Below are 22,481 nucleotides of genomic sequence, written 5' to 3' on the forward strand. Positions count from 1 at the left end.
CATTCAGATAGGCATCAGTGTGCGTTTGCTTTCTGTAAATGCTGTGTGTTATTTTACCGTTTAGGCCATGTCCAAGCAAAATATCTAGGAATGGGAGTGTGTTATTCACCTCCATTTCCATGGTGAACTGGATGGCCGGGTTTTGTGCATTGAGATGATTTAGAAAATCATTCAGTGTATCTTTACCATGTGGCCAGACAACCAAAGTGTCATCCACATACCTAAACCAAAAGGATGGTTTTAATGTGCTCGAGGCAAGTGCTCTTATTTAAAAGTTTTCCATGTACAAATTTGCTATAGCAGGGGATAAAGGAGAACCCATTGCTGCTCCTTCCTTTTGTTTAAAGAAATCTCCTCTCCATAAGAAGTAAGTGTTATTTAAACAATGGCCAGCAAGTTTCGGAATATCTTTTGGTAAACCGGTATTCTTTACTAGTGTATCAAGTAATTTAAGCGATTCGTCCACTGGAACCTTAGTGAATAGAGAAATCACACCAAAACTTACCAGAATATCATCAGGAGTAAGTTTAATATCTTTAATCACATTCACAAGATGTTCTGAATTTTTTATGAATGAAGATGTCTTACCGATGTAGGGCTGTATTTGTTTGGTTATATATTTTGCTAATTGATATGTGGCAGAGCCAATTGTACTGACTATGGGTCGTAATGGGATGCCGATTTTATGAATCTTTGGTAGCCCATAGAGTCTAGGTGGTTTTGAGGCCCTTGGCTTAATTAGGTATTGCTCCTTTTTAGGGATTAATGAATTTGCAATTATTGCAGTGGTCTTACGTTCTAAAGTATTAGTTGGATCTCGTTTAATTTTAATGTAGGTACTTTCCTCTAGTAAATTTCTAATTTTATTATCATAATCGGCTCGTGACATCACTACAGTAGTGCGGCCTTTATCAGCTGCTAGGATTTGGATATCCTTATTTACACGCAGCTCTCTTAAGGCTTTTGCCTCGTTAGAGCTAATATTTACTTTTGGAACTTTGCTATTCTCAATTATTTTAGCAACCTCATGTCTAGTCATCTCTGCCTCATTATGTGGAAGGAGTCTAACTGCTGATTCTACCTCAGCAATTATCTCATCCACTGGAATTGTGCGTGGGGTAACGGCAAAGTTAAGGCCTTTAGAAAGGATAGAGACCATGTCACCGGTTAATACAGTGTTGGTCAAGTTCAGTACAGTTTTGTTTTTAAATTTTTGGTTTTCAGTAGGGATTTGTTTATTATGTAGTCTAGAAAATTTATTAATTTGGTTAGTTTTTGTTAGTTTAAACACATTATCAGCCGATTGTTGTGTTATGTTATCGATTATATTCCAATAATGCATAGATACACTATTGCTTATATCTAAGTGTAACTGCTTTAGCGATTCCGAAATGTAAGATAATTCACTCCTATTGTGCTGTATTCTCTCTATTAATAATAATTCGCTAGCTTTGTGTAGTATTTGGTTAGCTTTAGAAGACTTTATGTGATGTGTTATTTTAACTGCGTTTGGTATTACCTTTGAATCTCTGCACCTTTTGAGGAACGCCAGTGAAGATATCAATTTCATCCGCTTAATGCGAAGCTTCTCCAATTTTCTGGTTTTAAGAAAAGTATCCTCCCCATAGAGGTTAGTCAGTTTAACACGTAGGCTTTCGCGACCAATATTATTCATAATAAAGGTTTTTGGGTTAGATCGCGTTTATTTAAAAATGTGTCGTAACCCTCCACCACCCGACACGGCCAATCAGCAAAAAAAGTGTCACGTTGATAAAAGACAAATAATTCACTACTTCAGCCCACCGGTGTGTTGAAGAGTTAATCCACATTTACAGTTTGAGTACGACGTTTCGCTGGTAAATACATCCAGCGTCATCGGGCAATTCGCCAGAATGGTAAAGCCCTCGCTTGCTCCCGGTTTTATATAGAGCAGCAGGGTGACATCATCACTTAACTCATATCAGGTGCAGTGATTAGAGGCGGAGGGGGGGGGGGGTATTGTAATTATATAATCGATTAGTAATCAGTCATTGGTTATGATTAGTAATGAGTTGTAGATTAGTAATTCTTTAAATCAAAATGTAATGTGTATTATTTAATAATACGCTTCCAGGCCGCACTAAGCCGGTAGCTGTCAGAGCGATTAAAGTTATTCTTGTTCCTCTCAATTTCAATGGATTCTCTAATTAGTCTTTGCCAGTAATAATTAGTTTTACACACCACTGCAACATTGTCAAAATCAATTGAGTGTCCTTGTTGACAAGCATGTTCTGCCACTGCCGACAGTTGTGTTTGAGATAATTTAATATTTCTCTGATGTTCTTTTAGTCTTACGCTGATGTAAGACATCTTCATTTATAAAAAATTCAGAACATCTTGTGAATGTGATTAAAGATATTAAACTTACTCCTGATGATATTCTGGTAAGTTTTGATGTGATTTCTCTAATCACTAAGGTTCCAGTGGACGAATCGCTTAAATTACTTGATACACTAGTAAAGAATACCGGTTTACCAAAAGATATTCCGAAACTTGCTGGCCATTGTTTAAATAACACTTACTTCTTATGGAGAGGAGATTTCTTTAAACAAAAGGAAGGAGCAGCAATGGGTTCTCCTTTATCCCCTGCTATAGCAAATTTGTACATGGAAAACTTTGAAATAAGAGCACTTGCCTCGAGCACATTAAAACCATCCTTTTGGTTTAGGTATTTGGATGACACTTTGGTTGTCTGGCCACATGGTAAAGATACACTTAATGATTTTCTAAATCATCTCAATGCACAAAACCCGGCCATCCAGTTCACCATGGAAATTGAGGTGAATAACACACTCCCATTCCTATATATTTTGCTTGGACATGGCCTAAATGGTAAAATAACACACAGCGTTTACAGAAAGCAAACGCACACTGATGCCTATCTGAATGCAGAATCACATCATCATCCAGCTCAGAAATCCTCTCTTATCAAGACGCTCATACATCGGGCTAAAACAGTGTCAGATGGTGAGAGTCTAGTGAGAGAGATTAAACATGTTAAAGACGCACTACGACAGAATGGCTACAATAATGCTCAAATTAACAGAGCACTGAATGCCAAATCACGATCGCAAAGCAATACTGCTGAAAGCGACCAGATTGTTAAAACAATAAAAATTCCATATATCTCAGGAGTAACTGACAAATTAGCCCGTGTTTTGCAAAAGCAAAACATTACAGTAAGATTTGGTACAGTTCGCAAAATTCAAAAACTAGTATCTTGCACTAAAGACGCATTACCTAAACTATCAACAGAAGGTGTATATCAGATTAATTGTTCATGTGGCAGCTGCTACATTGGGCAGACGGGACGTAACATCAGCGTAAGACTAAAAGAACATCAGAGAAATATTAAATTATCTCAAACACAACTGTCGGCAGTGGCAGAACCAACGTCTCCCCCAGGATTTCCGAATCGTCGCAACCACCGCAACAACAACAGCAGCCGCCGCAACAGCAACAACATCATCAGCAACATCAGCAGCAGCACCAACACCATCATCAGCAGCAGCATCAGCTGGGCGGAGGCAACGGAGGAGGGGAGGAGGAGCTGCTGGTGGTGTGTGACGCGGCGCCGGCGCGCCCGGTCAGCGTTTCCAGCGGGAGCTCTGCCACCGCTACCACCGCCGCCACCGCCGCCGCCACCGCGCAATGTCCGGCCACTCGGCAGGGGGAGAGCACGACGGGGGGGGCGCCCCCCCCAGCCCCGTGCCTAAGGTGCGTGCGTGCGTGTGTGTGTACGTCTGCATGCGCGTGTGTGTACGTGTGCGTGTTTGTACGTACGTGTGCGTATGTGTGCACGTGTGTGTGTGCGTGTGTGTGGGGAGCGGTAGTGTAGCGGTTAGCGCGCTGCGCTACGAACTTGGCAACCCGGGTTAGATTCCCGCTCACGGCCAACACCACTGACGATTATCAGAACCGGTCCTGGGCCTCCCCTAGGTCGACTCAGCCTCAAATAAGTACCTGGTGCGGTGTGTAAACATCGTCACTGGGAAGACAAAGGCGGTCGGGCATGGCGCTGACCACCCACCCCCCTCGTGTGCCACAGTGCCGGCCTTCTTAGGTGCTACTTGCTGACTAGACAGATTCCCCGTAGAGTCAGTGAAGGCTTTACGGGGAATCTGTCGTAGGTACAGCTGTGTGTGTGTATCAGGCGATTGATCCCTGGGTGAGGTTGAGGGATGGCTCCCTCGCGGTCGACCACTCTGTGTGTGCTGATAATCTGGTAATTGACGCTCACTCTGAGAGTCGTTTAACTCATCTGCCGAACCTGGAGCATGCCACTCGGAGGCGGTGGGGGGGGGGGTGATGACGTCGTCCTGCTGCTGTTCTATTTGAGACCGGAAGCAGGTGGATTGCTTCACTATTCTGTCAAATTACCCAATGCTGATGGTTGATGTAATTACCAGCGAAGCGTCATACTCAAATTGTAAATGTTGTGGATTTACTCTCCAACACACCGGTGGGCTGAAGTAGTATACACTACACTATACACTACACTATACACCACACTATATAAGTAACTAATTGGCATTTGTTTACGTGATAGATCCCTTACTAATTGGCTGTCGGGTGGTGGAGGGTTACGACACATTTATACTTACGCGATCGGACCCAAAAACCTTGATTATCAACAATAATATTGGTTGCGAAAGTTTCTTGCGTGTGAAACGAACAACCCCCCCCCCCCCACCATTTGCCTCTACGCTGCGCCCCATCAGACACTCCGACCCCCACTGCGCTCTGCGCGAGTCGAGGCTGCGCTCGCGTAGAGGGCTGACGAGTTGCCACACCTGGGCGGCGTGCCTCTCGCACACCGCCTCTGCTTTGGCAGCAGAAGCTCCCCGGCGGTTCTCTAGGCCGTTAGAGTGGCGTTATCTTTTCACCAGGTCGCGTGACGCCGCGCGGGACCTGCCGTGCCCGTCTCCGCACGACGCTTTGGGGCTTGTCGCGCCACGGTCGCGCCCCCCTCTTCTCTACGCTTGTGACAACGGGGACCCTCTTTGTCCCCGAGCGCCGGTTGCGCCGGTTGCGCAAACATTCAGGCCGGCTCCCTGCCCCCCCCCCCCCCCCCCCCCCCCCCCACCTACGATCCGTCACGGTTTAATCAGGCCGGATTGTGCGAGGAGCAAGCTGGCTGGAGTCATGTAGCCCGCGTGTCCGGCCACCGCAAACCCGCCCAGGCATCTTACGATTTGTTGGATAGAGAGGGGGGGCTGAACGGACGCAAGGGACGCGCGTGAGAAGGGACGGGCCCTTGTGTTGCCAGCGGCGTGAAGATCGGCCTCTGCGGAGGAGGCTCGTTAAGGATGCTACCGGGCGGTGCCGGGCTAGGTGCGCTCTGAGACTACTGGGCAGTTGGAGGCAGCAGCCCGACAGCAACAGCGGAGGGTAGAGGAGCGACTCTCGCAACGACGAGCGCAGCGCCGGGCGGCTAGAACACAGCGAGGGGGGGGGGGGCTCGTTGGGAAAGCCCTCATCCGGCAGTGGATCGGCAAGAGGACTGCACGTGCTTGTGCGATCGTGTGGTGGTGGTGACGGAACGTTACGCGTGTGACGCAGAACGCCAAGGTCTCCAGGAAGCTCCAGAACTTCGGCAAACGCTCGCATTCCATCCGGCGGAACCCCAACGCGCCCGTCATGATCCGGGGTTGGCTTCACAAACAGGTGGGGTGGATTCACCGATAGACTCACATAGAGACCCACAGACTCACAGAGACCCACACATTCATCACACAGAGACGCACAGACTCACACAGAGACCCACAGACTCATAGAGACCCACAGACTCATCACACAGAGACGCATAGACTCATCACACAGAGACCCACAGACTCACACAGAGACCCACAGACTCATCACACAGAGACCCACAGACTTGCATAAAGACCCACAGACTCAGCACACAGAGACCCACAGACTTGCATAAAGATCCACAGACTCACAGAGACCCACAGACTCACACAGAGACCCACAGACTCACAGAGACCCACAGATTCATCACACAGAGACCCACAGACTTGCATAAAGACCCACAGACTCACACAGAGACCCACAGACTCACAGAGACCCACAGACTCATCACACAGAGACGCATACACTCACACAGAGACCCACAGACTCACACAGACCCACAGACTCATCACACAGAGACCCACAGACTTGCATAAAGACCCACAGACTCACACAGAGACCCACAGACTCACAGAGACCCACAGACCAATCACACAGAGACGCATACACTCACACAGAGACTCACAGACTCACACAGACCCACAGACTCATCACACAGAGACCCACAGACTTGCATAAAGACCCACAGACTCACAGAGACCCACAGACTCATCACACAGAGACCCACAGACTCACACAGAGACCCACAGACTCACAGAGACCCACAGACTCATCACACAGAGACGCATAGACTCACACAGAGACCCACAGACTCACACAGACCCACAGACTCATCACACAGAGACCCACAGACTTGCATAAAGACCCACAGACTCACAGAGGCCCACAGACTCACACAGAGACCCACAGACTCACAGAGACCCACAGACTCATCACACAGAGACCCACAGACTCACACAGAGACCCACAGACTCACACAGAGACCCACAGACTCACAGAGACCCACAGACGCATCACACAGAGACGCATACACTCACACAGAGACCCACAGACTCACACAGACCCACAGACTCATCACACAGAGACCCACAGACTTGCATAAAGACCCACAGACTCACTGAGACCCACAGACTCACACAGAGACCCACAGACTCACAGAGACCCACAAACTCATCACACAGAGACGCACAGACTCACTCAGAGACCCACAGACTCACACAGACCCACAGACTCATCACATAGAGACCCACAGACTCATCACACAGAGACCCACAGACTTGCATAAAGACCCACAGACTCACAGAGACCCACAGACTCACAGAGACCCACAGACTCATCACACAGAGACCCACAGACTCACTCAGAGACCCACAGACTCACACAGACCCACAGACTCATCACACAGAGACCCACAGACTTGCATAAAGACCCACAGACTCAAAGACACCCACAGACTCACACAGAGACCCACAGACTCACACAGAGATGCACAGACTCACAGAGACCCACAGACTCATCACACAGAGACGCATAGACTCACTCAGAGACCCACAGACTCACACAGACCCACAGACTCATCACACAGAGACCCACAGACTCATCACACAGAGACCCACAGACTTGCATAAAGACCCACAGACTCAAAGACACCCACAGACTCACACAGAGACCCACAGACTCACAGAGACCCACAGACTCACACAGAGACCCACAGACTCACAGAGACCCACAGACTCATCACACAGAGACGCATAGACTCACATAGAGGAGTCTCGTCCTAACGCAGTGGCTGTGTGGCTGTCGGCACCACAGGACAGCACGGGGATGAAGCTGTGGAAGCAGCGTTGGTTCGTGCTGTCCGACTTCTGCCTGTTCTACTACAAAGGTGAGTGGTGCACTCTGACCCCTGACTTCTCAACCCGAGCCCTCACCATCTCGTTACCCCGGTTACTTGTGACGTGCCGGGAGCCGAGTCGCCACGAGTGGGCGGGCCCGGTCGCTCCGCCGTCGTGCCGTCGCTGGGGCCTCGATGTCCGACATTCCGCCCCGCGCCACGGGAGCTCCCTGGCAACGGGCTCGCTGTCCCCCCCCCCTGCCCTCCCAACCATGCTGACTCTGCCCCCCCCCACCCGCCCCGTGGCCCCCTGCCGTGGGGGAGTGCAGGCAACAAGGTAGAGGGTGTCCTGGGCAGCATCTCCCTGCCCAGCTTCCAGGTGAATCCGGTGGAAGCCGACGATAAAATCAACCGCAAGTTCGCCTTCAAGGTACGGTGGGCAAGCGAGTGGGCCTAGCAGGCGGGCCTGGCGGGCGGGGCCTAGCGGGCGGGCCTGGCGGTGCGGCGTGTAAACATCGCCACTGGGGAGACGAAGACGGCCGGGCGTGGTGCCAGCCACCCACACCCTCGTCGTGTGCCGGGATGCCCCCTTCCGCTCGCACGCGGGGGGCCCACGGCGCCGGGTCACCGCCGCTCACTCGCGTCACCGACCGTCGCGGTGAAGTACGGTCACCGAGACAACGACCGCGGCACGTGGGAGGTGGCAGTGGGAGGGGGAGCCTTTCATCCCGCGGCGGATTGACGAACGCCCGCACACTCTCGTTTTTGTGATTGTCATCACAACAATAATATTCACCATCGTTTTAAGTGGCCGCTGGTCACGTGTGCTTTGTGTTCTCGGATGCAACATGACGTGAATGTGCAGCGTGCTCGTCGTTGCACGGGGGGGGGGGGGGGGGGTTGTTTTTATTAATTTTTTTCGGCTCGCTAACTTTTCGACTGCCCGCCCACTAACGGATTTCCCTGCCGCGCGCTCACTAATGCCCTGCTCAGGTGGGCAGGGGTGGGGGCCTCGGGTGGAGGGTGCGGGGGGTGCGACCGCTTGCCCGCTACGCCGCTCATGCTGTCCCCTCGCTCACGTAGAAGGCGTGATGTGTGACGTACTAGCGTGTGTGCGCGCGTGTGTGGTATTAACGTGTGCGTGTGTGTGTGGTATTAACCGCAGTAATCACCACGCACCATCTGCTTCGTTCAAAGTGGACGTTGGGAAATTCTGGATAGCTCCATCACCCCCACCCCACGCCACACGTCTAGACTGTTCTAACGATCGGCGTTGCGGCTTGCTCTCAAAGCGACGCTGCGTCTCGACGCACGTGGTAGTAACGGCACGGCCACCGAGGCGACGTCGGTTTGCCCCCCCCCCCTCCGTGCACTTTCAGAAATTACCTTTCCTGCACGGTCTCCGTGCTGCAGCCGGCTGCTGCAGCTGCTACGCCCCGTACAGCGCGCGAGTTTGAGAAACCGCCGCTGTGCGGTGAGACGGTGCGGGGGGGTCTGGGTGCGATGCGGGGACTGGGTGCGATGCGGGGACTGGGTGTGATGCGCGTGGCTGCTTGTGCGTGCGTCGCCGTCGTCAATGTGTTCCCCCCCCCCCGTGCCGCGTGACCCCCTGGGAACTCTGGGAACGCCTCTTCCTCCTCTCCGTGCCTCTCTGGGTGTCTTCTCGGTTGGACCGTCGCTCCTTTCACTCCGACCTCGCGAGCCGCTCGCTCGCAAGGCGGCTTCGCTCGCCGGACAAAGGTACGCGCCCGCATGGCTGGGCTAGGGGTCGCGAGGATTTGGGGATGGACGGGGGGGGGGGGGTTCTTGCCGCATTTTGTTTTTAGCCCAAAACAGCTCCTCGGCTTTTCAGATAAAAATTTCCGTGCGGTCGCCATGGGGCGTTGGATCTCGGGAGTGGTTCTGGGACGCCTCCTTCCTCGTGGCGTTCTCCGGACACGCCTAGGCGCTTTCCGCGGTGGGCTCCTACTGGCGGATGCCGCTCTCTCTCGTCTCCAAAGGAGTTCAAAAACCGGCGACGATTTTTTTTCAAAAGCGGAAATTATTGACGTTGCCGTACGTCGATTAAAAAATAAATGAAACCCTTATAAGACGTGGGGGAAAGCCGACGGGAGAAAATACTCGCGTCGAATTTTCTTTTTATAAGACGAGCTGACCTGCACGTCGTCGCACGGGGCTAAAACAATAAAAAATGCAAAGCTACTCGAGAGGAAGCTGTTGGCCAATCAGGTCGGGGGGCAGGGACCCTCCTGAGGAATGGAGTTTCGGAGACTCGCTGGGCCCGAGGCTTTCCAGAGCGGTGAAGTATGGCCAAACAACCCCCGTGGCTGACACGGCATGAGGAGGGCTTCATCCGGCAGTGGATTGGCAAAACGAAGAGTTGATAACAATGGCTATTTTAATGGGCTTTCATTGATGAATCGATGACATTAATGAATATTTATTTACGATGTAATTTTGGTGCTCTGGAAAGCCTCACTTGTATGCGAACAAATACGCACTTGTGTACACGCGTGCGATGTCTGTGTTCGTGCACGCTCACGCATTCACGCAAAGTATGTATTTTTTTTAATCTCATAAGTTAAATGCCAGACGAATACAACTGCAACAGTGAAGTTACACCTCGCCGTTACTTCGAATGCATCAAAGCAATGCAGGCAAAAACGGGAAATACAATCGCGACAGAGTTCACGACGTAAAGTCCGGCCGGGTTATAATGCAGCTGACCAGATTATAATGCAGCTGACTGGGTTATAACGTAGCTGACTGGGTTATAATGCAGCTGACTGGGTTATAATCCAGCTGACTGGGTTATAATGCAGCTGACTGGGTTATAACGCAGCTGACTGGGTTATAACGCAGCTGACTGGGTTATAATGCAGCTGGTCGGGTTATAATGCAGCTGACTGGGTTATAATGCAGCTGACTGGGTTATAATGCAGCTGACCTGCGTGCGTGCCTGCGTGCCTGCCTGCCTGCGTGCGTGCGTGCCCACCTCCTCTGTTCTCCCCCCCCCTCCCTCCACAGGCTGGGCCTCCGAGCCAGAGGCACGAGAAGCCGGCGGGGGGTGGGGGGGGCGCCACTTGACTCGTGTGCCGTGGCAGGCGCGGCACGCTGGCATGTGCACCTACTACTTCGCCGCCGACTCGCTGGAGGAAATGCGCGTGTGGATGAAGGCGATGGCGCAGGCGTCGCAGCTGCAGATGGAGATCCCGCAGGGGTGAGACACCTCCTCCCCTCCAACCCCCCCTCGTGCGTTTGCGCGCGCGTGCGTGTGCGTTGAACGCAACGTACGTAGCCAGCCGTGCTAATCGGAGGTGCGGGGGAAGGACAGCAACCTATACACAAAGAGGAGTTCTCAAGAATTTAGTTTGTCAATCTAGATGATGATGATTTAAAATTGCGTAGCTCCAGCGGCTCCAGCGGCTTCCCAATATCGGATGGTAGCGTGGCACAGGGTGGCGCAGGGTGGCGCAGGGTGGCACAGGGTGTACACCGCCCGGCACGTACACCGCCTGGGAGTTCACAGCGACGTGGCCACAAACGATAGTTCAACGAAGTGGACATTTCTCGCAAGCCATACACTCTAAACCGTCGATTTAGGTGACAAACCTTGCTCAATGTCGGTTGGCTGGTGGGTTCAACGCCATATTTATATCAGTTTAACGCGTAGGCTCTTAGGTTGACTCAGTAATCCCCCCCCCACTTTGCGCAAGAGCGCAGAAGTGTGGTCACCACATCTACGCCTCTATATAAGGAACGTAGCAGGTGGAGGACTTCTCCACAAATCTGGCTGTCGCCTGATGAATCTGGTTGTATTTACTGGCGAAGCGTCACGATATTCAGAATTTAAATGTTGTGGCTTGGCTCTCCAACACACAACCGGTGTGCTGTACTAGTACACTACACTATACACTACATTATACACTACACTACTATACACTACATTATACACTACACGACTATACACTACACTATACACTACATTATACACTACACACTAGTGCTGTACTAGTGACGAATTGGCCACGTTCTGTTTACATGACAACCCTTACTAGTTGGCTGTGTCGGGTGGTGGCGGGTTTTAACGACACAACATTTACACATTTACGCGATCTAACCCAAGAAAAAAACCTGGGATATCAATTCTAAATGTGGAGAAGAATCCACGTAACCCACGGAAGAGAGAGTCGGGATTGAACCCACGACCTCCCGCGTACCAGGCGAGGTAGTCAACATCTCCCAGCCACCGCGGCGTCTCACGCGATCTGATCCCAACGTCCAGCAACGGCGGTGGCGGCGGCGGGGGCAACCGCTCACGCGGGCGAGCGGCGGCGGAGGAGGAGGCGGGGGGGCAGGTGCTCGTCGACGGGCTCCGTGGGGCGCCGGGAGATGTCGCGGCGCCGGCCCGGTGGAGGCCGCCGCGCTCCGACGACGACGACGAACGGGGGGGCGGCCCTCGTGGCGATGTGGAGATCGTGACAGAGGAGGGGCCGGCTCGCTCGCGGGCCGGCACGGACGACGACGACGACGCTGCGGCGGCAGCCGTGGCCGCGGAGGAGCTCCGGCGGCAGCTGCGCGACGGCGATGGCGAGAGGGGGGCGGCCGCGGAGCGGCGGGACGGCGACGAGAGGTTCGACCCGTCGGCGGGCCCAGGCCGAACGACCGCGGAGGCCGCCGATCGCCCCACCGCCGGCGCCGCGATCTTACGGCCGGAAGCGGCGGCGAAGTCCGGCGTGGTTCTATGTCACCCGAACCAGCAGCAGCCACAGCAGCCGCAGCAGCCGCTGCAGCTGCAGCTGCGCCTGCAGCGGCACAGCACGGACAGGATGGGGCTTGCCGGCAGCAGCAGCAGCAGCAGCAGCCTGTCGGCGTTCAACCAGGACGAGTTTGGCTACGGGGCGGCTGACGGCGCCGGCGAGGGCCACCGGGCGGCGGCGGCACTGGAGAGGCAGACGCGTGACTCCACGGTGCAGCTGGAGCAGTGGATGATGCGGTCGCTGAAGGAGAAGAACGAGTGAGACCGCTTGAGGTGAGGGAGACGCCGGGGTGCGGTTGGGGGGGGGGGTAGAGGAGGGGTGGGGGGGGAGCAGCTCAAAGATTGGTGACAGGGAGTGAAGGAGGAGGGGGGGGGGTGAAGATGGGAGGTGGAGGGAAGGAGGTGGAGGGGAGGAGGTGGAGAATGGTTAGAGACGAGATGGGGGGGATGGCCACGCGTGGCTGTGAACCCTGCGGGTCGCAGCGGTGAGGCGTCGCTGTGAAACCTCGAGCAAGGAATGGGCCCTGACCCCCTCCATCCTCCTCCTCCCCTCTCCTCTCCCCTCTCCCTCCTCCCCCCCGTAGCATCGCGTCCACCCAGACGCTGCCCAGGTCCATGCCCAGCTACCGCCAGTCGCTGGTGGTGGTGGGCGCTCCCGGGGGGGTGGACGTGGCGGCGGCCGCCCCGGGGGCGCGCCGGCAACGCGCTGCCGAGTTCAGCCACGGCCACGGAGCGCGGGTACGGCTGCCCCCCCCCCCACACACGTATGGCGCTGTCTGTCGGGCTTTCTGTCTATCGGGCTGTCTGTCTATTGGGCTGTCTGTCTATCGGGCTGTCTAACTGTCTGGCTGTCTGTCAGGCTGTCTGTCTGTCGGGCTGTCTGTCTATCGGGCTGTCTGTCTATCGGGTTGTCTAACTGTCTGGCTGTCTGTCAGGCTGTCTGTCTGTCGGGCTGTCTGTCTATCGGGCTGTCTGTCAGGCTGTCTGTCTATCGGGCTGTCTGTCTATCGGGCTGTCTAACTGTCTGGCTGTCTGTCAGGCTGTCTGTCTGTTGGGCTGTCTGTCTATCGGGCTGTCTGTCTATTGGGCTGTCTGTCTATCGGGCTGTCTAACTGTCTGGCTATTTGTCAGGCTGTCTGTCTGCCGGGCTGTATGTCTATCGGGCTGTCTGTCTATCGGGCTGTCTGTCTATCAGGCTGTCTGTCAGGCAGTCTGTCTATCGGGCTGTCTGTCTATCGGGCTGTCTAACTGTCTGGCTGTCAGGCTGTCTGTCTGTCGGGCTGTCTGTCTATCGGGCTGTCTGTTTATCGGGCTGTCTGTCTATCGGGCTGTTTGACTGTCTGGCTGTCTTTCCCTATGGTCTCGCAGTGCACGCAGACGCTGGATAGGAGGCCCACACCGTCCATGGTGCACACGTCCACCCCGCAGTCCACCCCGCAGTCCACCCCGCCCAGCCTGCAGGGCCGCACGGTGAGACACACGCCGCTCACCCCCACGCTCACCCTCGCCGCTCACCCCCATGCTCACCCTCCCCACTCACCCTCCCTGCTCACCCCCGCGCTCACCTCCACGCTCACCCTCGCCGCTCACCCTCCCCGCTCACCCCCACGCTCACTCCCGCGCTCACCCTCGCCGCTCACCCTCGCCGCTCACCCCCACACTCACCCTCCCCACTCACCCTCCCTGCTCACCCCCACACTCACCCTCCCCACTCACCCTCCCCGCTCACCCCCACACTCACCCTCCCCACTCACCCTCCCTGCTCACCCCCGCGCTCACCCCCACGCTCACCCTCGCCGCTCACCCTCGCCGCTCACCCCCGCGCTTACCCCCATGCTCACCCTCGCCGCTCACCCCACGCTCACCCCCGCGCTCACCCCCATGCTCACCCTCGCCGCTCACCCTTCCCGCTCACCCCCACGCCCCCCCACCCTTCGCAAAAGAAGTTCAACGAACATTGACCTCTTGACCTCTTGACCTTTCCTTCCGACGGCGAGTCAAACCGCTCTCGCCCCGCCCGACGGCTGCGCCACCCGGTGGCCGTCTGGTCGGTGCGTCCACGGCAATCCCGCTATCGGGGTGGACAACGCCGGTGCAATGGTAACGGGGTGGCGGCCGATGTTGCTCCGTTTGTGCGGCGATGGCGGTGTTGATAATGCTGACGCGACGACGACGATGATGATGATGATGATAGCAGCGACGACGGTGATGGCGGTGGTTACGCACAGCCAGAGGAGCTGACCCTGCTGCTCATCCAGCTGCAGAGAAACCAGTCACAGGTCCGGCACGGGGGGGGAGGGGTCACGAGGTCACGCGGGAGGTCACGGGGCCACCGGGGGGGGTCACACGGGGGTCACACACAGTCACGGAGGGTCACAGGCGGGTCTCCAGGTCACACGATGGGGTCACAGGGTCACACGGGGGTCTTGGGGGATCGGAGGTCACGGGGGGCGTGGGGATGGGGCGCCACATCGGAACGAGGACGGCTGACACGGTAGCGGCACGCTAGCCACGTGCTCGACACGCACACGAGGTGCAAGATCGATTCACTGCCTCTGCGCTAGACACATGCTTAGTACTTTATATATTATAGACATGTGCTCGATTCTCTGTACTCTAAGACACATGCTTAATACTTTATATATTATAGACACGTGCCCGATTCCCTGTACTCTAGACACACGCTTAATACTTTATATATTATAGACACGTGCCCAATTCTCTGTACTCTAAGACACATGCTTAATACTTTATATATTATAGACACGTGCCCGATTCTCTGTACTCTAGACACACGCTTAGTACTTTATATATTATAGACACGTGCCCGATTCTCTGTACTCTAGACACATGCTTAGCACTATATACTCAAGACACACGCTACCTACACATAATACATGCCCCACTCACAACACATGCTCTACCCCTTATATCGTATTTCACACACACACACACTACCCAAAACACACACACACACCACCCTGCCATCCTCCCACACACCACCACCCACCACTCTCACCACACTCCCTGGCCACGCTCACCGCGCTCGCCATCCCGTGTCTTTGCTGTGCCACCCACGACTCCCCCGTGCCCCGCTGCCTGCTCAGTCGTTGGCACCACCACTGCACCTGCAAAGGAACCTGCGCTTGATTGAGAGCCAGGTGAGGCAGTATGGCATCATCCTCACCAGCATCCTCACCACCACCACCACCACCATCCTCACCACCACCACCAGCATCAACCTCACCACCATCCTCACCACCACCATCATCACCACCACCAGCATCATCCTCACCACCACCACCAGCATCATCCTCACCACCATCCTCACCACGACCATCATCCTCACCACCACCACCATCATCATCTCTCACCTGCATGGCCCCCACCGTCCCCATGGTTGCAGCCAGTACACCCCCAGCCCCCCATCCATCGCCCCCCAGCCCCATCGTCACCTCGTTACCCGCACGGTGCCCCCTCGTCCCGTGCCTCGTCACGGACCTCGTCACGTACCTCTTCAAGTGCCGTCACACCAACCCCCCTCCGCCCCCCCCCCCCCGTTCCCCCTGCCCGTTAGCTACCCAGTAGCCCAGCGGCGTAGCTGCCGGTGGCATGTGCGGGGCGGGCCGACCGCGGGGGGGGGGGGGGGGAGCCCCAAGTGGTCACACAGCGGGAGCAAACGTCGCGAGTGCTGCAGGCGGTGCAGTCGTACCGTTGGTGAGGCCCAGGTGCCAGGCTGACGAAGGGAGGAAGTGAAGGGGTTGGTGGAGGGGGGTCCACGCCACCTGCGCCGCTACGCCACTCGGGGGCCCATCGCATGCCTGACGTCGCGTTGCTGAGGCCGCGTTATCCCTTTACCCCGTCGTTTAGTTACCCCCCCGCCCTACGTCACGAGAGGGTCACGAACGGCGGGGTCGCGCAAGCTCGATTGCGCCGCCGCCCCCCGCCGGGTCTGGCTGGGTTGGAAAATAATTTCACTGGAGGGGTAGGGGGAGAGACAAAGGCGGCCGGGCATGGTGGCGGTGGTAGTGCCGGCCACCCACCCACCCGGCTCGTGCGCCACAGTGCCGGCCTTCGCAGGCGCCGCTGCAGCGAGCAGCTGCAGCGGCGCTCGCCCCAGCGCCCTCGTTGAGGCTGCGTGCCGCCGAAATCGCGGTGTTATCGGCAAGCGCGGAAAAATATTCGGCGACAAATGAAACCTCCCCCACCAATCCCCTGGGGGATGGGAAATCCCTCAGCCATGAAAACATCGTGGCACGAAATATTGGAAGAAGTCACCCCCTGTGAGTGGCTGGCTGAGGTGCCATCTGTTGAGGAAGTACAGAAGGCGATCCGGAGTCTGAGACCAGGAAAGACACTGCTGCTGCTACTCGCTAACAGCACTTGCCCCATCAGTCTGTGAAGGCTATACGGGGGGTCTTTGTCTCATTCATACGCACTGATGCTGCTACTCGCTGACAGCACTTGCCCCAACAGTCTGTTAAGGCTATATGGGGGATCTTTGTCTCATTCATAGGCACTGCTGCTGCTACTCACTGACAGCACTTGCCCCAACAGTCTGTCAAGGCACTTTTATTTGATTTTGGAGAGCGATGGTGCAGTGATTAGGGCCACGCTTGCGCTGAAACCCCATCTACCCGAGTTCAATTCCCGCTCAAGGCCTGCATCGGTGACGGCAATTATCTGAACCAGTCCTGGTCCTCACCGAGGTCGACTCGGACTTAAATGAGTGCTCTGTGCGAAGTGGAATCATCGGCAGTGGGGGGACGTGGCGACGCTACTCGCCGTGACGGCACTTGCCCCGACAGCTTGCAAAGGCTACCCGGGTGGATGGAAGGCATCTTTATCTTTGTGCGTGTGTGTGTGCGTGCGTGTGTGCGTGCGTGCGTGCGTGTGTGTGTGTGTGCATGGGTACGTGGGTTCGTGCGTGGGTGCGTGGGTGCGTGCGTGTGTATGTGGGTGCGTGCGTGTGTGGGTACGTGTGTGGGTGCATGTGTGGGTACGTGGTTGCGTACATGTGTGGGTACGTGCGTGTGTGCGTGGCGGCGCAGGCGTGCATCGAGTCGTCCCTGGAGGTGCTGCACCTGCAGATCGCTCAGCGACGCTCGCACGAGCAGCAGCAGCAGCAACGGCTGCTGCTGCAGGCCGACCTCGTGCACCTCCGTGCAGACGGCGCCCGGCTCAGCCGGGTGAGAGGGACCCCCATGCCCCATCCCCTCACCCTCCCATCCCCTCAACCTCCCATCCTCCCACCCACCCATCCCCCACCCGATCACCCCCCCCCCCATCCCTCTCATCCCCCACCCAATCAGAGGCGACCTGGCCACAAATGTTGTGACCGTCACTCGTTGTTGTGACCGTTTGCTCGTTGTTGCGAGCGTCGCCCATTGTTTGTCACCGCCGTCGTCATCATCGTCACCATCGTCGCCGCCATCGTCATCGTGGCCATCGTTTTTGTCATTGCTAGGAGCGGCCCAAGAGCGCGATGGACGCGCTGTACCCGGCGGGCGGTCCCGCGGGCGGTGCCGCCCGGGGCAAGATGACCGCGGAGGAGCAACTGGAGCGGCTCAAGCTTAATCAAAAGGCGGCGGCGGCGGCCGGGAGCGGCGTCGGGGGGGACGCGGCGACGACGGTGACCCCGGGGGGATCGGGCCGATGCGGCCACGCGATGACGCTCGATCGCCGGACCGTCCTGGCGGCGCGGTCGCCCACACGGCCCGCGTCCGTGGACGTCTCGCGGGTGTGTGAGTGTGTTGGGGTTGGCACGTGCCCTGTATGTGTGGGTTGAAGATGGCACGTGCCCTGTGTGTGTGTTGGCACGACCATGGTGCTGGCCAGCCCACCCCCTCGTGTGCCGTGCCGGCCTTCATAGGTGCTGCTACTCGCTAGCAGCGTTTGCCCCGACGGTTTGTTTGTTGGCACCAGTAGGGGGGCACAGGTGGTGCATTTGCCAGTCTATCTCAGTCAGTCAACCCATGGCACGTACAAAGTAGCACAGAGAGGACGGCCATCCCAGTCAGTCGACACGTTCCACGAGCCGTGGCTTTTCGCGCCGTTGCTACGTTGAGGTGCCGCCATTTCCGCGTCATTACCACTCGGTGGGCCTGGCGTCAACCGATGTGGCGCATTTTATCGCGGGGGAGACACCGTGGCGAGACTGTGGGCGATGCCTTGGGCCATGAGGTTTTGGGCCACGAGGCCATGGGCCATGAGGCCGTGGTGGTGTGGTGTCCGCCTGCCTTATCCAACACCGCCGCCGCGTCATTGCAGCTCACGAAGTTGAGGCAGCGCCAAGACGACCTGGACATCGCCGAGATGGAGCGCGCTGTGCAGGACGCGCCGGCGCCCGAGACGCCGGCGCAGGAGATCGCGCGGCTCCGCACCGCATTCACGGAGCTCGACGGCAGCTACGATCCGGGGTCAGAGGTGAGATGCAGCCGGGGGTTCGGGGTGAGAGACGGTGAGGGTCAGAGGTGAGAGACAGCCAAATCCTGGGTGAAAGTGGGAGGTGAGATGGCAGGGTCATAGGGGTGGGACACAGCCTGGGTCAGAGTTGAGACACAGCCGGGGTCAGGAGTGAGACACACTAGGGCCAGGGGTGAGAGACGGCCAAGGTCAGAGGTGAGACACAGCCAAGGTCAGAGGTGATCCAGGGTTAGAGATCAGTGGGTAGAGATCCGGGTCTGGATTGAGAGCTATATCCGGTTGATGAGTGAGAGGTGGGGGGGGTGTTGGGATGGTGAGAGATGTGGCGCTTGGCGGTGATGTTTCAAATGCTGCTGAGAGTTCTGGGATTTTGGGCTTACGAGGCCTGGGTTCCAATCAGGAGTCGGAGGTCAGGAGCGAAAACAGCTGGACCCGGGCAGGAGGTCACGGAGAGAGAGATCCAAATCTGAGCATTGTTCTGTGTCTGTTGTTAGGTGCTGGTGATCACAGCCATAAAGGCAATGGTAGCGTTGTGATGTAGAAAATGATTTTGATGATAGCAATGCTAATTATGTATATGATGATGGCAAAGGCAGCAATGATAACCGTAGTTACGACGACGATTGTCATGACGATGACAGTGGTAAAGAGAGCCATGACGATGTCAGTATTCATGACCATGGTTACGATGTTTGCAACGGCATTTGATGGTGACGATGACAGCGAGCGATGACGACGATGTTTACCGATGATAACGGGAGCGATGATGTTGATGACGAGCCGGTCACGGTTATGCCCCCTCCCCCCGGCCCGCAGGTGCCCCCCCCTCGTCGCCACGTGACGGTGCCCGAGCTCCACGTGGACGAGGACCCCGAGGAGCCGCCGATCCCCCTGGGAATGGAGGCGTGGCAGAAGAACACGGAGTGGATCAAGGCGATGCTCGCCAAGTCCAGGTACAGCGTCGTCACGCTCGCGTCGTCACGCACGCGTCACGGTGCGTCGCGGTATTAACCGGGGCCGCCTTCCGGTTTCGCACCGCCGCGACCGCCCGCCGTCACATTTCCCCGCCCCCTCCGCGTTGCCAGCGTGCAGAACGCGGCGCCGCCGCCGTCGCCGGCGAGCTGCGAGGCGACGCGGGGCAAGGCGGAGGTGCACGTGCAGGAGCTGGAGCGCATCGTCAGCATGTCGTGCGCCCTCGCCGAGGAGGCGTGCCAGCGCAGCAAGGCCGGTACGGCGCCACCGCCGTGGGCGGCTCGGCCGCGCGTCGGCGGCACCTGGCACGCGGTATTCCAGGGGTCCCCCTCACGGGGTTTGGCGCCTCGCCATTTGTTCACCGGGTCGCCGGTAAACTGCGGTAGGTGGCGCTCGACTCCGTGGTATACCGGACGCGGTGTGCCGGAGCGGGGATATATTTTCCGGGTGACCAACCCGGCCGAAGCGAGTCTCCGCGTTCCTCACGCCCGTCGCTCCGCTCTCTGGTTTTGTTTCCTGCCGCCCGCCCGACAGACAAAGTCGCTTCCCCGACGAAGGAGGCGTCCCCTTCCCAGGATGCATCGGCGCCCGGCGACGGCAGCCATTCTACGCTTGTTTAAAACGCCAAGGTTTCCGCTCAGCTCAGCGGTGAGAGACTCACTCGCTCACCCACTGGCTCATCCGCTCGCTCACCCACTGGCTCATCTGCTCGCTCACCCGCTCGTTCGCTTGCTCACTCACCCACTCGATAACCCGCTTGCACGCTCACCCAATCGCTCAACCTGCTCGCTCATGGACTTTCTCACCCACTCGCTCGCTTGCTCAGGCACTCGCTCACTCACTCGCTCACCCACTCGGAACAATCTCGGGCTCACGGCCACCGCTGTGGTTGACATCTCGGCATGAGTACTCGTGTTGCCGGTGGTACCCTCAGTTTCACCGTTGCTCTTGAAATCCCCTACCCCCCCCCCCCACCCCCAGGTGTCATACACCTGGCGGAAGAGGTGAAGGAAGAGGACGACGACGATTAAGGGAACAAGAAGAGGTGTCCGCGAGAACGCGGCCGCACGGGGAGGAGGGGGCGGGGGGAGAATGCAGGACGCCGCCGCGAACGGCCGTGCGTCTGTCGCCGTCGTCATCCCGACGATCGTTACAGAGCCCCAATGACGAGCGGCGTCGTTACCGGATGAAGAAGTGGCGGTGCGGGCGGTGCAGGTGGTGTGGGCGGTGCCCCTTCTCCGCTCACAAAGAGTTTCTTCAAGTGTTCGATTCTCGTAGAAGGGAGAGGGAAAGTTGTATCGGCATTCTTAGCAGATTTTATAAAAGTGTACAGTAGATTTAGCGACCCTAGGGAGCTACTGTTTGTATGCCCACGTTAAATGGTGATAACTTTAAAATGACCCCCAAACGATTTTATAACCACACTTGCGTTTGGAATATTAATGAGGATGACGACGATGCTCAACCGTCAAAGACAGGATAACAACACGTGACGATTTCCAGACGCACGCATTTTGTTCAAATGCTCTCGCTGCGGGGAGAAAATGGCCTTTGATTGTATTCTTACCCCCAGGTATCCTTTTTTGCAAGAGACTTTAGCCCCCCCCCAACGCCCATATCGATGTCTGGGTTTTAATGTGGAGGTTGGCGAAGGTAACTCTCTCTATGGCCGTCCTGGGTGCTCTGGGTGAGTCGACCCACGCACGCGGCACCTGGGTCTGTCCCCTTCGTCACGGCCTCAGGAGGGCCGCCACCTCGTCTGGCGCACAACGCCGTGGCGGACGTCGCCGCCACCTCGACAACGAGCAGCGGTTGTTGTTTGTTTGTTGGTTGTTTGTTGGTTGTTTGTTGGGCCAGCGACGCGCGCCCTCTCCCAACATGCGCGTGCCGCACCCCGACCTCAAGCGCGCCCGTGTCCGTTGTGACGTGGCCCGTTGTGACGTGGTCCATTGTGACGACGAATGGCGTCAGCCAATCAAATCCATCGTCGCACGCACGCGCCTTGAGTCACCCCCCCCCCTCCCCCCCCCAAGGTTGCGTTTTTAGACTTTAAGCGACAGCATCTCGGTGCCTATATATTGACGTGCCGCATTTGGCAAAGCAATGCACCCCCTTTTACCCGATGGGTGGCATTTGCACCCAAAAGTTGCTGCAAAAAAATAAACTACTAGCGGTGTATTAAAAGTTAATAAAAAAAACAAACGAAGTGATGCCAAAAATATGTAAAACACGCAAAAAAACATGACACTTCAATACAGCACGTTGGTAAATTATCCCGTTACATTTGTGGTGGTTATAAATTTACGAATAAAACTTCTGATCAGGCAACACATGTATCATCTTTTATACAAGGTCCCTAACACAAAGGGTTTATCGGTGTTGAGTGTGTGTATCAGTCCCTTAACCCGATGCCTGGGGAGGTATGGCCTCTATGAGCCCTGTCACTGGGCAACTCGCTCTCTATCACTGGGCAACTTGCTCCCTATCACTGAGCAACTCGCTCCCTATCACAGGGCAACTCGCTCCCTATCACTGGGCAACTCGCTCCCTATCACTGGGCAACTAGCTCTCTATCAGTGGGCAACTCGCTCTCTATCACTGGGCAACTCGCTCCCTATCACTGGGCAACTCGCTCCCTATCACTGGGCAACCCGCTCCCTATCACTGGGCAACTCGCTCCCTATCACTGGGCAACTCGCTCCCTATCACTGGGCAACTCGCTCTCTATCACTGGGCAACCCGCTCCCTATCACTGGGCAACTCACTCTCTATCACTGGGCAACTCGCTCCTTATCACTGGGCAACTCGCTCTCTATC

General features: G+C 56.3%; 1 protein-coding gene across 1 annotated transcript; it reads left to right on the forward strand.

The window, feature by feature from the left end:
* The first annotated feature begins 10,626 nt into the window (after positions 1-10,626).
* On the forward strand, positions 10,627-21,981 carry LOC142915697 (uncharacterized). The gene is made up of 13 exons (XM_076061394.1): positions 10,627-10,727; positions 11,793-12,236; positions 12,327-12,524; positions 12,851-13,004; positions 13,635-13,823; positions 15,374-15,427; positions 17,318-17,455; positions 17,734-18,006; positions 18,537-18,692; positions 19,509-19,645; positions 19,778-19,920; positions 20,199-20,312; positions 20,646-21,981. The coding sequence occupies exons 1-12, from the start codon at positions 10,627-10,629 to the stop codon at positions 20,282-20,284; spliced, it is 2,073 nt and encodes a 690-aa protein (XP_075917509.1). The 3' UTR covers positions 20,285-20,312; positions 20,646-21,981.
* The last annotated feature ends 500 nt before the right edge of the window (positions 21,982-22,481 follow it).

This window comes from Petromyzon marinus, unplaced genomic scaffold, assembly GCF_048934315.1.
Source record: "Petromyzon marinus isolate PM22_M1 ecotype Great Lakes invasive population unplaced genomic scaffold, UKy_Petmar_22M1.pri1.0 PM_G_Scaffold_34, whole genome shotgun sequence".
Classification (NCBI taxonomy): Eukaryota; Metazoa; Chordata; class Hyperoartia; order Petromyzontiformes; family Petromyzontidae; genus Petromyzon; species Petromyzon marinus.

What these genes read in the sequence shown, in the direction of transcription:
- LOC142915697 (XM_076061394.1), top strand. Translation starts at nt 10,627, where the DNA reads ATGTGCACCTACTACTTCGCCGCCGACTCGCTGGAGGAAATGCGCGTG. An exon ending in CGGCCGGAAGCGGCGGCGAA is followed by an intron (nt 12,237 to 12,326) that starts GTCCGGCGTGGT and finishes GCAGCGGCACAG; the next exon opens with CACGGACAGGATGGGGCTTG. An exon ending in TGCGCTTGATTGAGAGCCAG is followed by an intron (nt 15,428 to 17,317) that starts GTGAGGCAGTAT and finishes GTGGCGGCGCAG; the next exon opens with GCGTGCATCGAGTCGTCCCT.